Genomic DNA, 18,635 nt, shown 5'->3' on the forward strand with positions numbered 1-18,635 from the left:
GCGTCCGTCCGTCCAGTGGAGCTTTTATCGTTCACTTTCACACGTACACTCGCACTCATCCCGAGCAGGACACCGTACGCTCGCTACTGCCTACCCCGAAAATGGCACCTCCTTTCCGGGGTACTTCGGGAGCATTCGCTTGCACGACGCGTCGGTGACGTTGGAACCCAAGGTAGAACCCCGAACTTTTCTTAATTTCTTTTTTAAACTTGCATTTTTGTGTAAAGTATGACACGTTTTTAAAGACTTCCCTCCTCTTTTTGTCATCTTTTATGTTGTCAAGATTTGAATGCCCTCACGCCGTTTGACGCGTTCTTGCGTAAACGCGAGTCACTTTAGCGTGAATTCATAGAAAAAGATAAACAATTGAAAAGGCTTTATATTCTACTTTTAAAGGCTCCTGTGTCAATTGAACGACTTAAAGGGGAATTTCCACTTGATTGGCGTTCTTTGTGGTTTGTCACTACGCGTCTGACTGGCAGGTGCTGAGTGACTTTACTGATTGTTTTGTATTTGAAAAGATGCGGTAACTAGAGAAAAAAATGAGGAACAAACTATTTATAAACTTAATTCGTCATCGAACATTTGAGGAGACATGGCTGATCCTGTTCAGTTTTTTTTTTTGTTCTACCCTCGTTTTTTTTCTTGAATAAATTTAACGCGTTCTTGTTGCTTTTGATATTACACAGCTCGCAATTATGAAAACACTAACGTAATCTGTGTACCTTGCAGTATTCTACCCCCCAGTCTCCACTTTGCTGCAAAGCTCCTGTTTCTTATTGCCCTCAGTCTCATCGAGTAAAATTGTTATGTTATGATAACATTCGAGGCTGGAAATGACAAAAATAAGCATGCATGCCTGCTCGGTATGCTTCCGCCCTTAGTCTCCTGTTGAATAGCATGTAAGAATACACTGTCTTCATGCTGCCCTCAATCTCTTCTTGGATAAAATTAGTATCATTGAAACATTTGTAGATGCACACCTTGAAAAGGCTTTCTAAAAGGGTAGCAATGGACTGCCAGAGTCTCTTACTTTGCAGCAGTGCTCCTTTTTCTCACTCCATCTTAAATAAAAAGCTGCATTTTAAGCTCTGTATTCTACAATATCGTACTCCACAGTCTCCACTTTGCTGCACCAGCTTAGGTTCTCGCTGCATCTCGAATAAGATGCCCAAGTCTTGATCACATTTGAGTGTACACGACTTCGAAATAATGTCTCGTACTATCCTCCACAGTCTCCACTTTTCCACAGTGCTCCATTTTCTCGCGTTGAGCTTGTGCAGGTGTACCTAATGATGCGTCCGACGAGAGTATGAAACCCCCAGTGCAGTTTGATTGTAAACTGCTTCCTTCCTTCCTTCCTCATACGCTCACACGATTTCTGCTGCGATAACTTGTCGGTTGCCAAACGCCTCTCTTGCAAGCTTCTTCTCTTCCTCTCATCTGATTCTGCATGACTTGTGATGATCCCATAAATGCCAGGTTTTTGTGGCATCAACAAATGAGACCATGATAAATCATTTCCAAACTTTTTTTTCCAATTATAATGTGACCAATAACCCGTGCAACTCAATTAGAAAATAGAAGTACTGTATATTGAAGAGGGGAAGAAATCAGCAAAGTTGCATAAATTTGCACACCCTTACAACTGGGAATTCGGCTGTGTTCAGAATCATATTCAATCTCATGCTGTATTGAAAACAGCACAAACCTACCGCTGAATAAAGTTCGGCTGTTCTACCAGGCCCATTTCCTACATTACTAGGTCAATTTCTTCTGCGTTATGGCGATTGCCAAAGTTTTCATCTTTGCCTTCATTAGTGCCCGTTTGTGGCGGCCTCACAAAAAAAATAAATGCTTTAGATTGAAGGAATGGTATACATGCTACATTTTGCGCTTTGCAAATAATTGATTAGCCTCGTTAGGATAAGCGGTTCAGAAAACGGATGGATGTTTTGAGTGCGTGTCTCCACTCTAACACATTCCTTAGTGCATCTGAAGGCAGATTAGGTAATAATGACACAGTGGGCGAGGGAAAGGTCTCCCAGGGAAACTGCAATAGCAAAGGCCTTCGCCTTATGGTGAGTGGAGAGCCTTTCCTAATGGCACTTGATTGCAGCACTTCGGCAAATAGATGTTACAGGCAGCATGCGGCCTTCTATCCAGCTGCCATCAACGCTTTTGAACGCGCTATGGCGTCATCATAGTAGGACCGGAACCATCTATGCGTACAGATGAATTTAAATAAGGTCATCAATGGTTATAATTAAAAAAAAATTCTGGCAATTTATTTTTATTTTTTTTATAGGGTCTCTGAGAAATTGTACCAGCCAGTGTGTCAGTAAAGTGTACGGTTAATTGTGTAATGGAGGAAAAAAATAATTATAACCATTGACCAGGACTTTTTTATTTATTTTTGCCAACCAGGAAAGATTTCTCAGTCCAGGCTGCAAAGTTAGATAATCGCTCCAAAAGATGCATTTGCTTTTTCTTTTTTGTCATACCGCGACAGAAAAATTCCAGTCTGGGGAAAAAAAAAAAAAAACATAAGCATTGGCTTTATGATGTTTGATCACCCTTTGAATTAGCTTTTATAATTGGCAAGAAAAGCAACACTTGTCCTTGTCTTTTATTCATCTTTCCACCATTCAGTAAAAATAAATAAATAAATACTTTTTAAGAAACAAACATAACCTTCCTTCCAACTTTCTATATTGAACCTTGACACCTATTTACTTGTACAGAAAGAGCCGGAAGCGCGCACTACAAGCCAACGCGGGCCTCCTGTGGATTTTGTGTTTGAGTAGCACAGGCAGTGCAGATGTGTGGGTGTCTCGTTCTTCCTCACTCTCTCTCGCTCTAGCTCTCCACTTTTTGAATATTTTTTCCGCTTACTTTGGCTCAAGGACGTTATGTAATGTCGGTGAGAGGCTCATCTGCACCAGGGCCAGCTTCACATAGCTGGAAAAGGATGCCAAAATGGACGGCCACCATCACTTGTGCTTTCTGCAAGGTTTAATCGGTCGTCCTTTTCACAAAGAAATCCTCTAGTATATAAAAAAATGGAAAGAATAATGGTTTTAAGTGTGAAGCAAAACAGTTCTTGCAGCCTGGGAAACTGAAAAGTGGAGTAAGTAGTTGTCAATAATAAATATCCACTTTCAGAGATCACAAAATTAATGTCAAAGTTAAAAAATGTAATTAAGTAAAAAAAATCCATAAATTGTACCGTTTCACAGAATAATGTAAAATAAAGTGAAGAAATAATTCATAGAAATGTTAAATCAATGCAATTCTCTCATCCAAAAATGTAGTAACAGTTTTTCCAAAATTAGAATTGAATTTTTAAATATTTCTTAAATGTTAGCATTTTACCAAAGTTTCACATCAGAGAAAACATCTGCCACTCTTGAAAAATATGAAATAATGAAAACACATAAAATAAAAATCTTCTAAAACAATTCCCACTGAGATCCAGTAATATCAAATTCATAATGCGTCAGACAGAGTTGTTTGCAGGCAGTGTGTGCAAAACAGGATCTTGTATTCCACCGGCCATGTTGTTCACGTTAGTCGACACAAAGGCATCACGCTGTTCTTGCAACCATTGCATTTGCAGACCTTGAAAAAAAATCTTTCGGATGCTTTTCAGCATGGCTTTGTTGTCTCTTTCAATCGGCCCGCTGATTGTATTGAGCCGCTTAATGAGTGATTAGCCTCTCTGTTGGTACAAAACATTTCATTTGTAAAGACTGGAGTGGATGTAAAAAGGGGACTCACAGACCGTGAACAATAATAGTGTCATTAAATCTCGGCAGATTTCAAGAACATTCCAGTATGTGCTGCGTATTAGAAGCTAGTCGGCTAATGCTAACCACTGCAAATCTATTTACCTGTTGACTATGACATTAAAGTGGTTTGGACAAGCGCTGCAACTTTTACACTGCCATATCAGCAATTATGTGCTTTACACGTCAATACTTTTCTCCATGTATGAACCCTGAACCGGTTGAATTGAGAACTTCGCAATCTCATTTATTGCCAGTTGACGTACTGCGTTGTTCCTGACAAAAATGGAGCATCTTGCTTTTCATTCAACCTGCGTGGCTCAAAGGCCCTAACTGTGCGCTCTGCGCTGGCTTCAGGTTCCTGTTTTTTTTTTTTGCGCCAAGCCGTCCTTGCAACGTGAATGGGGAAATGAGTCACGGTTGCCAAGGAAGTGAGAGCGCGTGCGGTCGACTGTAGTCGTTGGCCTTGAATGTCACCATCGGTAGAGCTCGTTAACTCCACCGCATGAAAATGGAAAGATAACCAAAAAAAAAAAGGCAATTATTTGTTTCGTTCAAATACATGCGAGTGTCTGTTCAGATTTTGTTCCTATTCCGTTTTTTTTTCTACCCTTTAAATCGGAGACACATAAAATTAGATGGACACAAAATATCCATCGTAACAGTAGGAACAAAAAAAAAAATGGTTTGAGGTAGCCATTTAGGGTGAATTCCAAGACTCGTGTTTTGAAAAATTCCAACGTTTAGTCATCGAAACAAAGCAAGTCGTATGCTTGTCATTCATCATCTAAAAGCGCCGTTTACAGTTCAAAGGTCATTTTTGTGAGTGTCCCTCTCCGTTTAATGAAGCTTGTTACGATAGCGACAGTCTTCTCAGAACACCTCGTTTTTGGACACGCTGCACTGCGGCGCTTCAACTTGGCTTCAGGCAACCGGGCTGAAAATTGTCGGCCGCAAAAACCTCTGGAAGGCTTACGGCGGCGTCCAGACATTCCTAACTGTTGGACTGTTCAAACAACTTCCACCTTCCTACACATTCCTTGGCTCTTGACGGCAAAACATAGAAGGTGGCCTTTAAAAGACAGTGTAACACGATCCCGGCCACAAGCTGTAAGCTTGGACAGAACCTCCATTGAAAGTCCGCTGTAGTACGAAAAAAAAAAAAAAGTCTCCGTCTGGTACAGGAATACACCTCGGCGGCCATTTTAGTGAAGACAAGGATGCTATTATATGGGAATCCTTTGGCTCCGCCCCCCTCTCCAGTCAGCCATAACTCCCAGGAGTCATTTGAGGTAATGAGATCAGTCTGTTCCGCTGACTCCATGGCTCCTGCACAGATGACATCTTTGAGGTCGGAATCCATACAGTGGGCATTTCTGCCCCCCCCCCCCCTTTTTTTTTTTTTTTATTCTTTTTACTGTTTAAGCAACTGCTTTGCTACAACAATGAATCGGAATAATCGGTTCATACAGCATTTATCTACTCCATTACTTTTTCAACTATTTTTTTCTTAATTTAAAACAAATTACACACTCCTCCTTTGCTGATCTTGTGATGTTCATTTGATTCTTTTTGGAATAAGTGTGCAAAGAACTATCAAAAGTGCATCAGTAGAACGGGATCTTAAGAGGTTCCGTTCAATCTAAGCAGCTGTTATCAGATGAGCACGCTCATGTGTCACGGAGAATCCGCTCTTAAAATATTTACGGCAATTTAATCCACCGTGCACGCATGCTATCGCTTCTTTGTCGCTAAACTAATTTACACGTATCTCCTGAGCTGTCCATTCTGATAGGACGTGATGGAATCTAGTCTATTTCAAACAAAAGCTCCCTTCCAGAAGCCTATTTTGTGGTCCATCTCAATTCCCAAGCTCGTTTCACCTTGAGATGCCCCAAAATAGCTGTATTAGCAGGATCGGGCTTTACCTTTTGCACAGAACCCAGTGAAGGAAGCTTTTGGTCTGATCTGAGTCTGATCTCCTAAAAATAATATTTAGAAGTTGATAGAAATGGCTTAACGATGACAGGTGAAAAGATTTTGAAGTTCCCTGTTGATTAAATGGATGTGACTGAATACAAATGGAGGCTCCGATTTTATTCAAACAGCTGCATGCGCCAAATGGACTTTAATAAAATGGCGACTCATTTGTTTAGGTAATCGCTCTGTGCCATCATCACTATCAGGAGTATTACTCTAATCAAATTATTGCACGCACGTACGCACGCACACACACAAAGTCTGTAAACAGAATGGTCATCTGTCATATTTCTCCCGTAATCCATATTATATAAGCAGTCATGCACATTTTAATTATTATTTGCTCCATTTTTTTTGACATTTTATTTCGTCCACTGATTGTACCCATTTGAACTTCACAAAATTTAGGCCATTTATGAAACTGCCATCTTGTGTCATCCGCCCAAATCCTCACATTTTCATGATTTCACATTTTCCATGGCAACATTCCCAAATTAACACTGACTCCTTTTTACCTCTTTCCACATTTCTGGATCATTTCTAACCATTCCAACTTCAACTTTCCCATTATACAGTATGACCATTAATTCCACCACATTTCAGTCATCACCATTCACACACACTTTCCACAGAAATTCCATTCTGTAATATTTTTTTTAACGCCTCACCATGCCGCCCAAACATCCTGTTGCTAGGTAGACTTCAAGATGCATTTATTTTTCATCACTTAAGCCACAAGCTGTGGGACAGTTTGTCACACTCTGGACATGAAGATGTGGTTTTTTTTGTGGGAACGGACCGGAATGGACATATCAAAAGAACATTGCTGAGTCGGCGTCTGAAATAACAAGTGTGATATCAACCGCTGCTTAGCTTTGTTATGATGACTCACTGCTGACAAAGCTTCAGTCACCACTTTCATGCCACGAATAGCCACCACGTGCCACCATTTTTTTTTTTTTTTTTTAAACAAAACAACCACTGACATTTTTAACTTTTTTTTCAAAAACAAAATAAGTGACTACTAACTACACTCACTACTTGTCACATAGTTCAACTTCAGTCTTCTTAATAGCAAGTTTGATTTAAATCTGACTAGTTATGTAACTGGAGTCCGCCACCTCTATCGGATCTCGTCCGGCAGTGGCTTCATTCCAAGTTGAAGCAAAGTCTCGTCACGAAGTGGTCCAATCCGTCTTTCCCCGAGAACCCACGCCCTCTCCTTCCTCAGAGTCTCCTGAAGCCGCCGTCCACATTCTCTGCAGGCGTCGAGTTGCGCCGCCTTGACCGCCAGCTCTTTCTCCAGTCTCTTCTGGTTTTGCCTGGACTTGATCTGGAAAAGTTTGAGATCTTTAACGAGGTGGTCCCTTTGGCGCTTCCGTCGGGCTGCCGCCCGCCACATCTCCTCCGCCAAACACTTGGCCGCTTCCTCTCGCCGCAGCTTCCCCTCCGTCTTGGCGTCGTTCTTCTCGGCCTGGAGCTGATTGGTCAGATACTCAACCTGCTCCCACAGGGGCTTGTTGTCCTTCTGCTTTCGCTCCACCTCAAGCAATAGCTCCCGTACCCTCTGGCCCTGGAGCTCCATCCTCAGGCTTACCATCCAAATCTGGTCTTTCAGGCCATTCACCTGCTTCAGTAGAGTACCGAAAAACACGTGGACCACTAACTGCGTTGCCATCCCGTAGAGTAGGAGCGCCCCGTTCCAAAGGCTGGAAAGAAAGGCCATCTTTTATTTGAATACTTTCCAGGAAGGTTTGATAGTTGTGTAAAGGCTTAGAAGCCCTTCTTTAGGAACTTTGTGAGGTCATAGAATGACAAAATGTCACCGTGGCAACAACGTGGGGGGGTAGGCAAGACTTCTCCAAGAGCCTCGAAGAGTCTTCAAGGCCTTCGATTACATTTGATTATTATCGTGATGACCGTGCAGTGCAAATTCACTTTTGATGTAATTTGAGTTTCCAAAGTGCTAAAATGATGGCAAGTTTGTCGCCTTTGTGAAAATACCATTTACCCTATTGACGAGTTCTTTGGAAGAGTCTTGTATAATTGGCACCGAATCAAAAACATGCTTTTTGTATCAGTCATTCATTCCCTTGCCACATTTTATAATTTGTCCTTGGCTTGTTAAGTCGAGTAGCGTCACAAGCGATGCTTCAAGCGGTTTGCTTTGCGAGCGCACAAGTGTTTTTCACTTCCAAACAGCATTGGAGAAGGAAATGACCCCGACTTGATTCAATCAGGGCTATTTCAATATCGGATTTGTCTCTCGGCTGATACGTTTAGAATCCATTCTATAGGTCTTAAAATCGATTCATTCCTTCTTTGACTCAACAACTGTCACTTAAGGCTAACTTGGCTCTAGTTTGAAGCAAAGTCTGAAGCATTTTTCTGTTCTTTATTATGAATATTATTATGATGATGATGCACACAGCATTTGAAATCGACACTGATACAGCATCGCACTAATGTTGTTTGTGGTTCAGCATCAAATGAGGCTAATTTAATACCAGTACACATGGCAGGGAGAGCAGCATGGGGCAAGGACAAGGGGCCTAATCGAATCTACCCGTTGCATTGCGGCACTTCCATCAGTCATCTGCTGATGGAGATTCATTAGGTAGCCTGGGAAGGTAGCCCGAAACTAAAATCTAACCCGCGTGGTCAAAGCTGCCATTTTGCGTCAACTGGATCCGCTGGGAAACACGGTGTACTTTTACTTGGCACGTCTGCTTCACACTTCTTGGCCTTTCTGTTTGGTAACTCATTCACTCCCATTGACGACTATAGACGTCAAACTTCTGTTTGAACTGGGCTGTCACTGAATGAGTTAAAAAGAAACAAAAACAGGAAAACTATGTCTGTCCAGTTCCCCCCCAAAAAAAAGACAAAACTATTAATGTTGAACTTTCCATCAATGAAAAGCGGCTCTCCGTTTTGGTATTTCGATATCTAAAGGTTGCCTTAAAAATAATCGTGGTTTCTTGTGTACTGTTACATCCGTAATGGCCTTCACTAGAAAATCCAACGGCGCCAAATCACATGTGCACTAAAAGACGTGAGAGGTCGGTGGCATTTGTTGACGTTGGCCTTTTTTAACGACGTGGTGTCGAGCCCTTTCGAAGGTAGCTCAGCGCAGGCTGAGAAATGCGTCTCTCGGCTTTCCTTCCCAGAGGTCACCTTTTGTCCCTTTATTGAATGCCAACACAAAGAGATGCTATAAAATCACCAATGTGCTTTTAGCCAAAGCGGTGCCTTCAGTTTGAAAAACAAAAAAGCTGAGCTGAGATATGGCGAAAGATTTCACCACATTGTGTCTGCATCAATTGCAGAAAAAGGAAAATCTGCTCAGTGAACAAACGAGAACTGATTGGCCTTTGTTTCCATGGTGGTCATTCCAAGTAATCACTTACCCTACCAATGTCCAGAATCTAAAATAATGCTCATTTTATTGAGGTCTTGGCTTTCATAAAAAACTCGCCAATATTTCTTAGGATTTTTCCTAAAAGCAGGAAAAGTGTTTCAGCAGAGAAAAGAGTAGACTACCTCTCGCTCTCGTTGCTCTCTCTCTCGCTCTCTTTTTTTTACGACTAATGAAGCAGCAGACAACAAGCGCTTGCTGACGTTCTTTGGCTTTGTCTCCAAGGTTGGGTGACGCCAGTCGACAAGGCTACGACGCCATGAAAAAACCCAACTTGCTCATTCATCCCCTCTCAGTCAGTCCGTTTTAGGCCCTTGTGGTTTTTTTTATTCATTTATTTTTTATAAGAGGGACTGGGCCAGAGTAAAGTCTGTAAAAGAACCTGTCCTTGTTTTTTAGTCTCTCTAGTTGATATTTTGGGGGCTTTGTTATCCACTGTGATTCAATTAGTGACATGTACACAACTGATGACGAATTACAGTACACTTAATATCCGCTTGTAACAATCTGGTTGAAACCACTTCCCCAAAATTCCAGGGAACCAATGACTTCTGTACATTCAATTAAAAATATATTTCCTCATTGACGCCTGACCTGACCAACGTTCCCGTGGATGCCACCGTAAACACACGCCTGGCCTATTTCCTCAGTATTCTATGGTGACATTTACAATAAAACAGTCCCTTTTAAAATACATTAAACCTGACATTTAGTGGGTGAATGATTCCTGCAGTGTAAATAGCAGGACGCCTATTTCATACGAGATATTCCTCAAAAATGAGCCACATCAATGCTGTCTGAAAGCATCTCGCATTTATTTGCCTCTTTTATGCAGAACGCAGCGAAGACCGAACATATTGTACCCCCTAAGTGCGCGCGTTCGTACAGCAGCATGGCGTCCCGCAATCAAGCGCTCCGTAATGACAACCCGCTTCAACCCCACCGACTAAAACATAATCATTCTCGTACCCCGCTAGATTGTTCCACTACATGATCCCTTCATCTCTTTTTATGGCTCGTAGCATCTGTTGCTATGCGAAGGACAAACATGTCTTACACTTATGAGCAGCTGGCGGAAATGAGTTTTCTATTGACAGTGGCGCAAAGTCCACCTCAGTGAACTTGCAAGCTGGTTGCCTCGCTCTTAAAACAAGGCTTAATTGTTTGGAAATGTAGAACTGGAGAAGAACAATTGCCAAATAGCTAGCTTGCACTTTGGGTTAGCTACAGTTTGTGTACGATTGGTCATTGTGAGTCACATGACCCTTGCGTTTTGTTTGACATTCTTGATTGTCAGCAAAAGTAACTCGATCAATCCGTGTTACTAGAAAGCTAGGCTTTATTCCCGTGAGCTTTAATAATTAGCCCATGAGTCATTCACTCGTCCATGGAGCGAAGTCACGGCGGGCACATTGGCGGGAATACGTCAGAATGTCACAAGTCACATTCTATGTGGTCATCCTTAGCGTTGATAGCTTTTTGTCTTTGTCAGGTCAGCCGTGGGTAACGGAAAGTCATGTGCGTTTTGAGATCCTATAGTATGTCATTCCGTTCCAGCACAGTACGTTGTTTGTGGAATGCTTCCCCCCAATAAAGGACACTCATTAGGCAGCATCGCCAATTATTACCGCGACTGCCTTCTGAGAGCCTTGTGATGAACAAGGATGAGGAAAACATGTTCAGAGTTCACGTTCAAATTAATCATCGCGGCTAATGTTGTTAAATAACACTTGGATTGCCACATGCGTGTCCAAAACAAGTCAAAAATGAAATAAAACCAAGGTTCATCAGACAAAATGTAAAAAAATATAACCTCTTCAAATCTTTGGCTCAAAATCAATACCGACTTTATTTCTTCACTACAGGTCCAAACGACTGTGCTTCATCAGCAGCATGAAGCCGCCAACCTTGTCGCCGTGTCGTGACCCCCGATCCTGGCGTTGATGACCTCTTGTGATGCCCTCTGTTTTTCCTCTCCTCCCCTTCCTCGGGTTGCCCTCCCTCCTGTGCGTCTCGGACCCTCCGAGCCGCTCTCATTACTCCCGAGAGCCGTAGCTAGCAGCATATGAAGGATCGGGCAACATCGGACATAGCAAAGAAGAATTAAGAACGTTCACGATGCCAAGGACAAACGTCACCAAAGTACCATGAGCTAACAAGAGCCAGCAACTTTTTTTTATTTTTTTTTATTTTTCTTTGGGAGGAAATATCAATCTTTTCAAACCGCGCTCGGCCATGCCGGCCAAAGGGAAGTATTTGTTAAATGACCAGGAGCTAAAGAACGAGGCCCTGTACCGCAAGTTCTCGTGCATCAGCCAGTACCAGCCGCTGGTGCTCCTGCTGGGCCTTTCCATGCTCTCCTGCGGGCTCCTCCTGGTCCTCTTCTTCTCCCTCGGAATGGTAAATCTGAATCACAATGAGAAAATATGGAAAAGAATATATTTAAAAGAAAAATATATGTCAATAATATGTCTGCTTATAGTTCCTATAGGGCCTCATTTGCTAAGCTCCCAAATAGTGACCTGGATGTTCACTCTTTTAAATAAAATTAAAGCTTAAATGAGATACAGTTGTACCCCCATCAAATCCACACACTAAATTACACAATGGAAATTAGGAGAATTGTGCAACGTTAATAAAAATAGCTTGCGGCCTTTCTCGTGGCTTCATGTAAATTCCATCATTCATCCATTCATTCATTCAGCTACAATGACTGCATTTTTTTTCTTCCCCTGCCTTGGAAAGTCTCACAGCGCGACGTCAAGAGCAGCCAGTGATGTGAGGCCCTTTTTTTAAAAAAGGTTGCCATGGAAACCAGAAAGCTCCAAATACCATGTGTTGATGGCCTTCCCCAAGCAAAGCTTTATCACCACAGACTTGGAGCTGTCTCTTTGAAACTCCTTTTTTAACCTGACAAAATATTTGTCTTCTCCCCGAAGTAAAACAGAAATAGTTTTCACTGGACAGTGCTTATGACAATTATTTTGTGACTTAATTTAAATCACTTCCGTCATTATTTTATTTTGCACTGAAGTAGGATAGACCTATATAGTCTATTTTGGGATTCAAAGCTACTTTTGACATCATTTGGATGGGTAAATAATTGATAGCTGGAAAAATAAATCAAGTCTAAATAATAAATCCATTTTATTTTTAAAAATGTTATATTTTCCAATTTGGCAGACCACCAGCAATACCGCTAGGGACCTCTAGAGGGCCGCGGACCACAGGTTGACAACCCCTGTGGCTTAAAACGACAAAGCTCATTTGCTACCCGCGACAGTGAAATGGCTGTGAGCCGTCTCGACATTTAATTTCTAAAATATTCTCCATTGGGAAGATGTATTAGTAGCTTGTTTGGTTATTCCATTTTTTTCCACCAATTGAATGGATCTTTACATCCTCCAAGCCATTAGGAGTCTAGTCGTGTGCTCCATTATTGATTTTGCAACCACTCTGATGGCTGAGTGCTCTTACATAAGAATGTCTGCAACTATCTTGATTGTTCTCCTGCTTTCAAGGTATTTATTTATCTGTGAACTTGATTTTTCAGAGCGCCCGGGAGCACTGGGCTTTTGTGAGCGTGGTGAGCAGCGCCTTGTGCATCTTCTTAGCCGTCTTTGTGCTGGTGTGCACCGAAATGCTATCCCAACGTTGGCGCCGTCCGCTGGGCCTGCTGGTGTGGGCCACGCACCTCGCCATGGGCTTTACCTTCATCTTCAGCGGGCCTGTCGTCCTACCGTGGGACCAGGTGAATATTCGATGACAAGAATTTTGACATTGTTGCATGCAAGCTCTTTACTGAGGTTGCCCACAAATAAATATTTCGCAATAGGTGCCGTTCTTCCTGTTCATCATCTTCACCGTATACACCATGCTGCCGTTCCCGTGGTGGTACGCGGTGGCGCTGGGCGTGGTCTCGTCGCTCTCCCACATCGTGGCACTCACCCTTCGCCTCACCGTGTACAGCGACGTTCCCACGCCTTACCTCGCCAACCAGGTGATACGTGATCTTTTTTTTTTTTTTAGCATATCAACTAAAACGTCACACAAATGCAGCAATTGTTTTTGTGCATTTGTGTGTAGCTGCTGTCCAATGCGGTGGTGTTCCTTTGTGGCAGCGTGGTGGGAGCCTTCCACAAGGTTCTCATGGAGAAAACCCTCAGGCAGACTTTTCAGGATACGTTACGATGCCTGAGCATGCGCATGAAGCTGGAGATCGAGAAGAGACAACAGGTTTTTTTTTTTTTCTGTTTCCTCGTCTGGTGCAAAATGGATTCCCAAATTTATAATGATTATAGAAATAAATTCAATTAAATAAAAAAGTAAAATATATAACAGTAATAATGTATTATTATTAATTATTTTTAATTATATTCATTTTTATTGTTCATTTCTATTTATTATTTTATGAATGATTAATTCTGAACTTGTGATTGAAGTTGTGCCTTCATGATTTTTTTTTTTTTTTATATATCTTTATATCTTTTTTTATTCCAATAATTTTGTTCCATATAATCAAACACAACATTTCTCCTTTTTATAGATGTTACAGCTTTGCATTCATCTCGCTGAGCAAACACGGCAAGCAAACATGACCGCGTATAAATAAAGAGCATTGTTGTCTCTATGCTCCTCTTCATTTTCATCGCCGTTGACTTTGATCACCGGGAAAATCCATCCCTGGCCGGCCCCCAGTTGACCTCGCTTCAGGATGTTTATGCCCGGCTGGCGCTAATGAAATTTTTCTGCCTCCGCTGGAGTCTTCTTTTGAAATATTTCCCTATTTTTGCCAACAACACGATTACCACATTGGTGGACAGGGCTGTGTGTTGGTGTGTGGGTGTGTGTCTATGTCTTTTGAGTGGGAGACGATACGGTGTGTGCGTGCCTGCGAATCACAAACACACGCACACACGTCTCTTTGGCATAAATGTACCTTCAGCTCAGAAAAAAAAAAATGATTAGAGAAAATGTACAGTATGGTGACGGATTTTTTTTTTTTTTTAGGAGAACTTGCTGCAGTCTGTGCTGCCGGTCTACATCTCCATGAAGATGAAGCTGGCCATCATGGAGCGCTTGCAGGACTGCAAAGATAAGGAGGAGCAACAGCGGCTGGTGAAAGACAACAACTTCCACAGCCTCTACGTCAAACGTCACGAAAACGTCAGGTACCAATCGCGAGATAAACCGCTTTTTCTGAACACACAATTGGAGATGCACTTTTTTGGGGATTTCCATCCATTTACGAAAGCCAAGTCCCTTCTCCATCCTAAAAGTCAAACCTCTTCCATATAAACAGGACTTTATCAAATTGAGCCGTGAAGCACATTTCTTTCTGAATGATGGATTAGTTTGCGTCCAGACTGCTTGACCCACTTACACTTGACGCAATTGTCCCGGATCAGCCGATAAGCAATCCCGTTATATTTTCTTCTGATGAATGCGGAGAAAGATGACTTCTCTACTCTGCTTCATTCCAGGAAAAGCACAATTAGTATTCACTGGTCCATTCATTTTCTATATATTTTTTATTTTTCCATTAGGAAATGAGTTACTGTACGTACCGTCTTCCTTTTAGTCGAGCCTTCCTTTATGTTCAGCCGCTTGATTGATCACCATTCAAAGAACGCACTCAGTCCTCTGTGTACATTTGTGACAATGTTTATGAGTGTGGGTGACAGACATTGTGCGTCTGTGTTTGCTACGGTTTGCGGGTCTCTCGCCGGATGTGTGTGCCGCAAAGGCATCAATCTCGAGCGAAAGGTCGTAACCCTGACCCCAAGCCCTATAATTATCCGGTCAAAGCAGTCGTCGTGGCTTTTGTGCCGTTGGTTGAGTCTCATCTACAAGCACCTGGCTTGTTTTGTCCAAGTCATTCTGAGAGGTGATGTTTTTTTTTTTTCTTTTCAGCCCAGGCTGACAAGTTACTTCAATATATCGACTGTATACTTTACAATACTGTACAGTTGAGTCAAACATTTTCCCATAGGAAATAATGGAATGAAGTCATTGCGGTGTTGAACTGTCACCGTGGTAACATGATTGTTTTACTTTTTTTTGTTTTTTTTTGTTTCACGGAAAGTATTCACAGTGCTTCGCTCTGTCTACATTTTATGTTACTGCCTCATCCCAAAGTCTAATAAATCTTTTTTTTTTAAGATGTTAGCATCTTTAATAATAACATATTCTTCCTTGCAGTATTCTCTACGCCGACATTGTGGGCTTCACTCGATTGGCCAGCGATTGTTCCCCCAAGGAACTCGTCGTCATGCTCAACGAACTGTTTGGAAAGTTTGACCAAATCGCCAAGGTCAGATCTTTGTATTATTAGCAACGTCACATGTCATTTTTATAATGTAATGCAAGCATCTGGGAGGGGTGAAAATATTGAAAAGAAATTCTGTCTAGATTTCATATTTTCACGTATTGCGGATCAGGTAGGAAAATGTTCTTTGTCCGCTTTTTTTTTTCCAGGAAAACGAGTGCATGAGAATCAAGATTCTGGGAGACTGCTATTATTGTGTATCAGGCCTGCCGGTGTCTCTGCCCAAACACGCCAAGAACTGTGTGAAAATGGGCCTGGACATGTGTGAAGCCATTAAGTGAGTCATTCAAATACTCAAGTGACTCCATTAATATACATAGGATTATTTTAATAATATGGTGATGATTTTGTGGATTAATTGAGGAATTAAAATAAAAAAATACTTTAAATTTCCATTCCTTTTTTCAAAACCAGAACATGTCAAATTTATAGTGCCAAAAAAGCACAAAAATGAAAATAAAATGAGGATTCATTGATTGTCAAAAATAATTATCGATTCATTTGATAATCGATTAGTTGTCGATTGATCGGATTAATCCTCTGGAGTAGTGTTTGTAGCCTTGTGGTTTTATTTGTGGCAGGCAGGTACGAGAAGCCACCGGCGTGGACATCAACATGCGAGTGGGCGTGCACTCGGGCAACGTGCTGTGCGGCGTGATCGGCCTGCGCAAGTGGCAGTTTGATGTGTGGTCACATGACGTGACGCTAGCCAATCACATGGAGTCGGGTGGCCTTCCCGGGTAAGCGCTGCGACTGACACACGGTCCTGTAGATGCGTGTTGACTTTTTTTTGTAGCATCATTTGCTAAATTATGGCCAAAACTGGCGACAAAAAAAAAAAAAAAAAAGCAAACGTCTTCGTGGTCATTATAGACGTGTTCACATCACCGAGGCGACTCTGAAGCACTTGAACAAGGCGTACGAAGTGGAGGAAGGCGACGGGCAGCTTCGGGATCAATACCTCAAGGAGCTCAACGTCAGAACCTACCTCGTTATTGACCCTCGGGTGAGTTTACGACCTTGTGTGTCTCTTGACAAAGCACGCGATGCTTCTTATGCAGCCACTTGAAAACATGCCTTCGTTTGCATGATGTGGATGTGTAGAGCGAGAGTGTCCATATTCTGCTCAAGTTGGAAAAAAAAAAAATGGTCGCAATTAACTAAACAGCCTGTGTTTGTATACCTACAAGTCCAAAGATCCAACGCAGAGCGGCCGCAGCGTCCCCAAACCTCGCGTCAACGACGGTCTGAAGATGCGGGCGTCCGTGCGCATGACCCGCTACCTGGAGTCCTGGGGGGCAGTCAAACCGTTCGCCCACCTGCAGAGCCGAGAGGGATTCGCCGCCGACCCCCTCGGCAACGGAAAGCCGCTCAGCAAAGTAAGCCGAATAGTATCTCTTCATGATTAGTTTATCTGTAACACTGTTGGCTAATCCAGTTTGTTTTTCAGGACATCCCACTGCGAACAGCACCCAGCTCTAAGATACCTGACAGGTAAAAAAAAATGTATACTATATTTTGACCATCTTTTGGCAGCATAGTTGATCTTTAAAGAATCAATTGCTAGTCAACCAGCTCTACTTGTTTTCATCATACCAATTTTTCCCTAGATTGACACGGCAACTTTCATACCTGATGTGTTATTTTTGTGATTCCTTGTTGCACTCCTCCTATGACAGCTTTGATGAATCACTCGAAGAGCGGTTCTCCTTGTCCACGCCTTCGTTCAGCAGCCATAAGTGAGTTTGGGCCCCTGGCGCGGTGCAGGAGCCTGAAATTAAGAAATGGACACCACTTGAACTGTGAATTGGATTCACGCATTTCATTGTAGTTCCCGCAAATCGTGGCCCAGATATATTTTCTTTGTCGAATTTGGGAATACAGTGTTCCCCTTCATTTGTGTAATTGCCTAGAGATCCCACAAGGTGGCAACAAAGCATTTTTTTTCTGTTAGACAAGGCTATGACCTGACTAAATGAAGCTCCTCCCCTTAACATATGTGCTCAGAAGCCACCAGAGGGCGCCATAGCAATACTACTGATATTAGACCTAGACTTGGCCTGAAGCTGAGAGCTCACTACCTCAAACGTCTTTGGCGTCGTGTCTGTGCGTCCCACTCAACAAAAATTCTGAAACGCTGTATTCGAGGTCTGGCCACTATTTGAGGTTATACAATAATGGATTTGACTTGAAGCTGGGTGAGAACGACTATGTGAGCGGCCAGTCCTAACGTCCCGACACTAACCTCGGTGGGGCCGTTGCACTCTTGTTCCTACTCACCACTGACACCTCTTACCTCCTCCCAGGATCATGTCGACGTGCTCTCCCGATCTCTAACCGGGGCGGGGTGTGTATGTATCTGCTGTGTGCATCTGTACGGCGGCTTCCTTCCTGCCAGATAGCACGAGGGGGCTTCCCTTTGTCCCCTGAACTGCTCATCTAACTCCCAGCATCCGGTTAACCCCCCCCACCCTTTCTGTTCACCACACGCATGATCTATACAGGCACTTTTCTCCTGACTAATGTGCACACAGCGGCCATTAAACGCCTTGTGTCTCTTTGTCATTAATGGCGTCTGTTTCTGGGACGCAGGAACAAGTCGCAGAAGAGTCGCTTTGACGAGGAGCTCCACAACGAAATGACCACCACCATAGATGAACTGGGCAGCAAGTAGGTCCATTTCAGAGGTGACCTCAGAAAACATGTGGCTCAAACATTTCAATGATCAGCCTCCTGCTTTCCAGGTTCCACCTTCTTCGATTACACAATACGATGGCGCTGATTTTAAACGGCAGCTGCTCCGTCTAATGTTTTATTCTTTGTTATGGCCTCCTTCCCAAGACAGTGGTACAAGTCTGAGGAGAGCGGCAGTTTAGCCATATGGTTTCCAAAGAAAGACCTTGAAAAACAGGTCATTTGAACACACACACAAAAAAAAAACCCCAAAAAAACCTCCCATTTTGTCCTCGTTTCAAATGCTCTCTTATTGTCTCCAAAGTACCGGGCCTTGGATCTGCCCATGTTCAAGCACTACGTGGGCTGCGCCGCCGTCATCTTCCTCTGCATCTTTTCCATCCAGATGTTCGTCACCAGGGAGTGAGTATCCTATGAGCAGCCATGA

The 18,635-nt window shown here is 42.6% G+C and overlaps 1 protein-coding gene across 2 annotated transcripts in view; it reads left to right on the forward strand.

Moving 5' to 3' along the window:
* Positions 1 to 18,635, forward strand: part of adcy7 (adenylate cyclase 7) — a 23,253-nt gene continuing 4,618 nt past the window's right edge. The window contains exons 1-16 of one of the 2 annotated variants that reach the window (XM_037248575.1): positions 1 to 172; positions 11,052 to 11,586; positions 12,740 to 12,937; positions 13,022 to 13,186; positions 13,273 to 13,422; positions 14,197 to 14,357; positions 15,388 to 15,499; positions 15,664 to 15,791; positions 16,096 to 16,254; positions 16,388 to 16,520; positions 16,705 to 16,893; positions 16,965 to 17,008; positions 17,194 to 17,253; positions 18,107 to 18,184; positions 18,356 to 18,425; positions 18,513 to 18,610. In XM_037248575.1, the coding sequence (XP_037104470.1) occupies positions 11,422 to 11,586; positions 12,740 to 12,937; positions 13,022 to 13,186; positions 13,273 to 13,422; positions 14,197 to 14,357; positions 15,388 to 15,499; positions 15,664 to 15,791; positions 16,096 to 16,254; positions 16,388 to 16,520; positions 16,705 to 16,893; positions 16,965 to 17,008; positions 17,194 to 17,253; positions 18,107 to 18,184; positions 18,356 to 18,425; positions 18,513 to 18,610 (1,910 nt within the window). In that variant the 5' untranslated portion in view covers positions 1 to 172; positions 11,052 to 11,421. The remainder of the gene's footprint in view (positions 173 to 11,051; positions 11,587 to 12,739; positions 12,938 to 13,021; positions 13,187 to 13,272; positions 13,423 to 14,196; positions 14,358 to 15,387; positions 15,500 to 15,663; positions 15,792 to 16,095; positions 16,255 to 16,387; positions 16,521 to 16,704; positions 16,894 to 16,964; positions 17,009 to 17,193; positions 17,254 to 18,106; positions 18,185 to 18,355; positions 18,426 to 18,512; positions 18,611 to 18,635) is intronic. The other variant, XM_037248576.1, reaches the window with a different exon arrangement.

Source organism: Syngnathus acus, chromosome 3 (assembly GCF_901709675.1).
Source record: "Syngnathus acus chromosome 3, fSynAcu1.2, whole genome shotgun sequence".
Classification (NCBI taxonomy): Eukaryota; Metazoa; Chordata; class Actinopteri; order Syngnathiformes; family Syngnathidae; genus Syngnathus; species Syngnathus acus.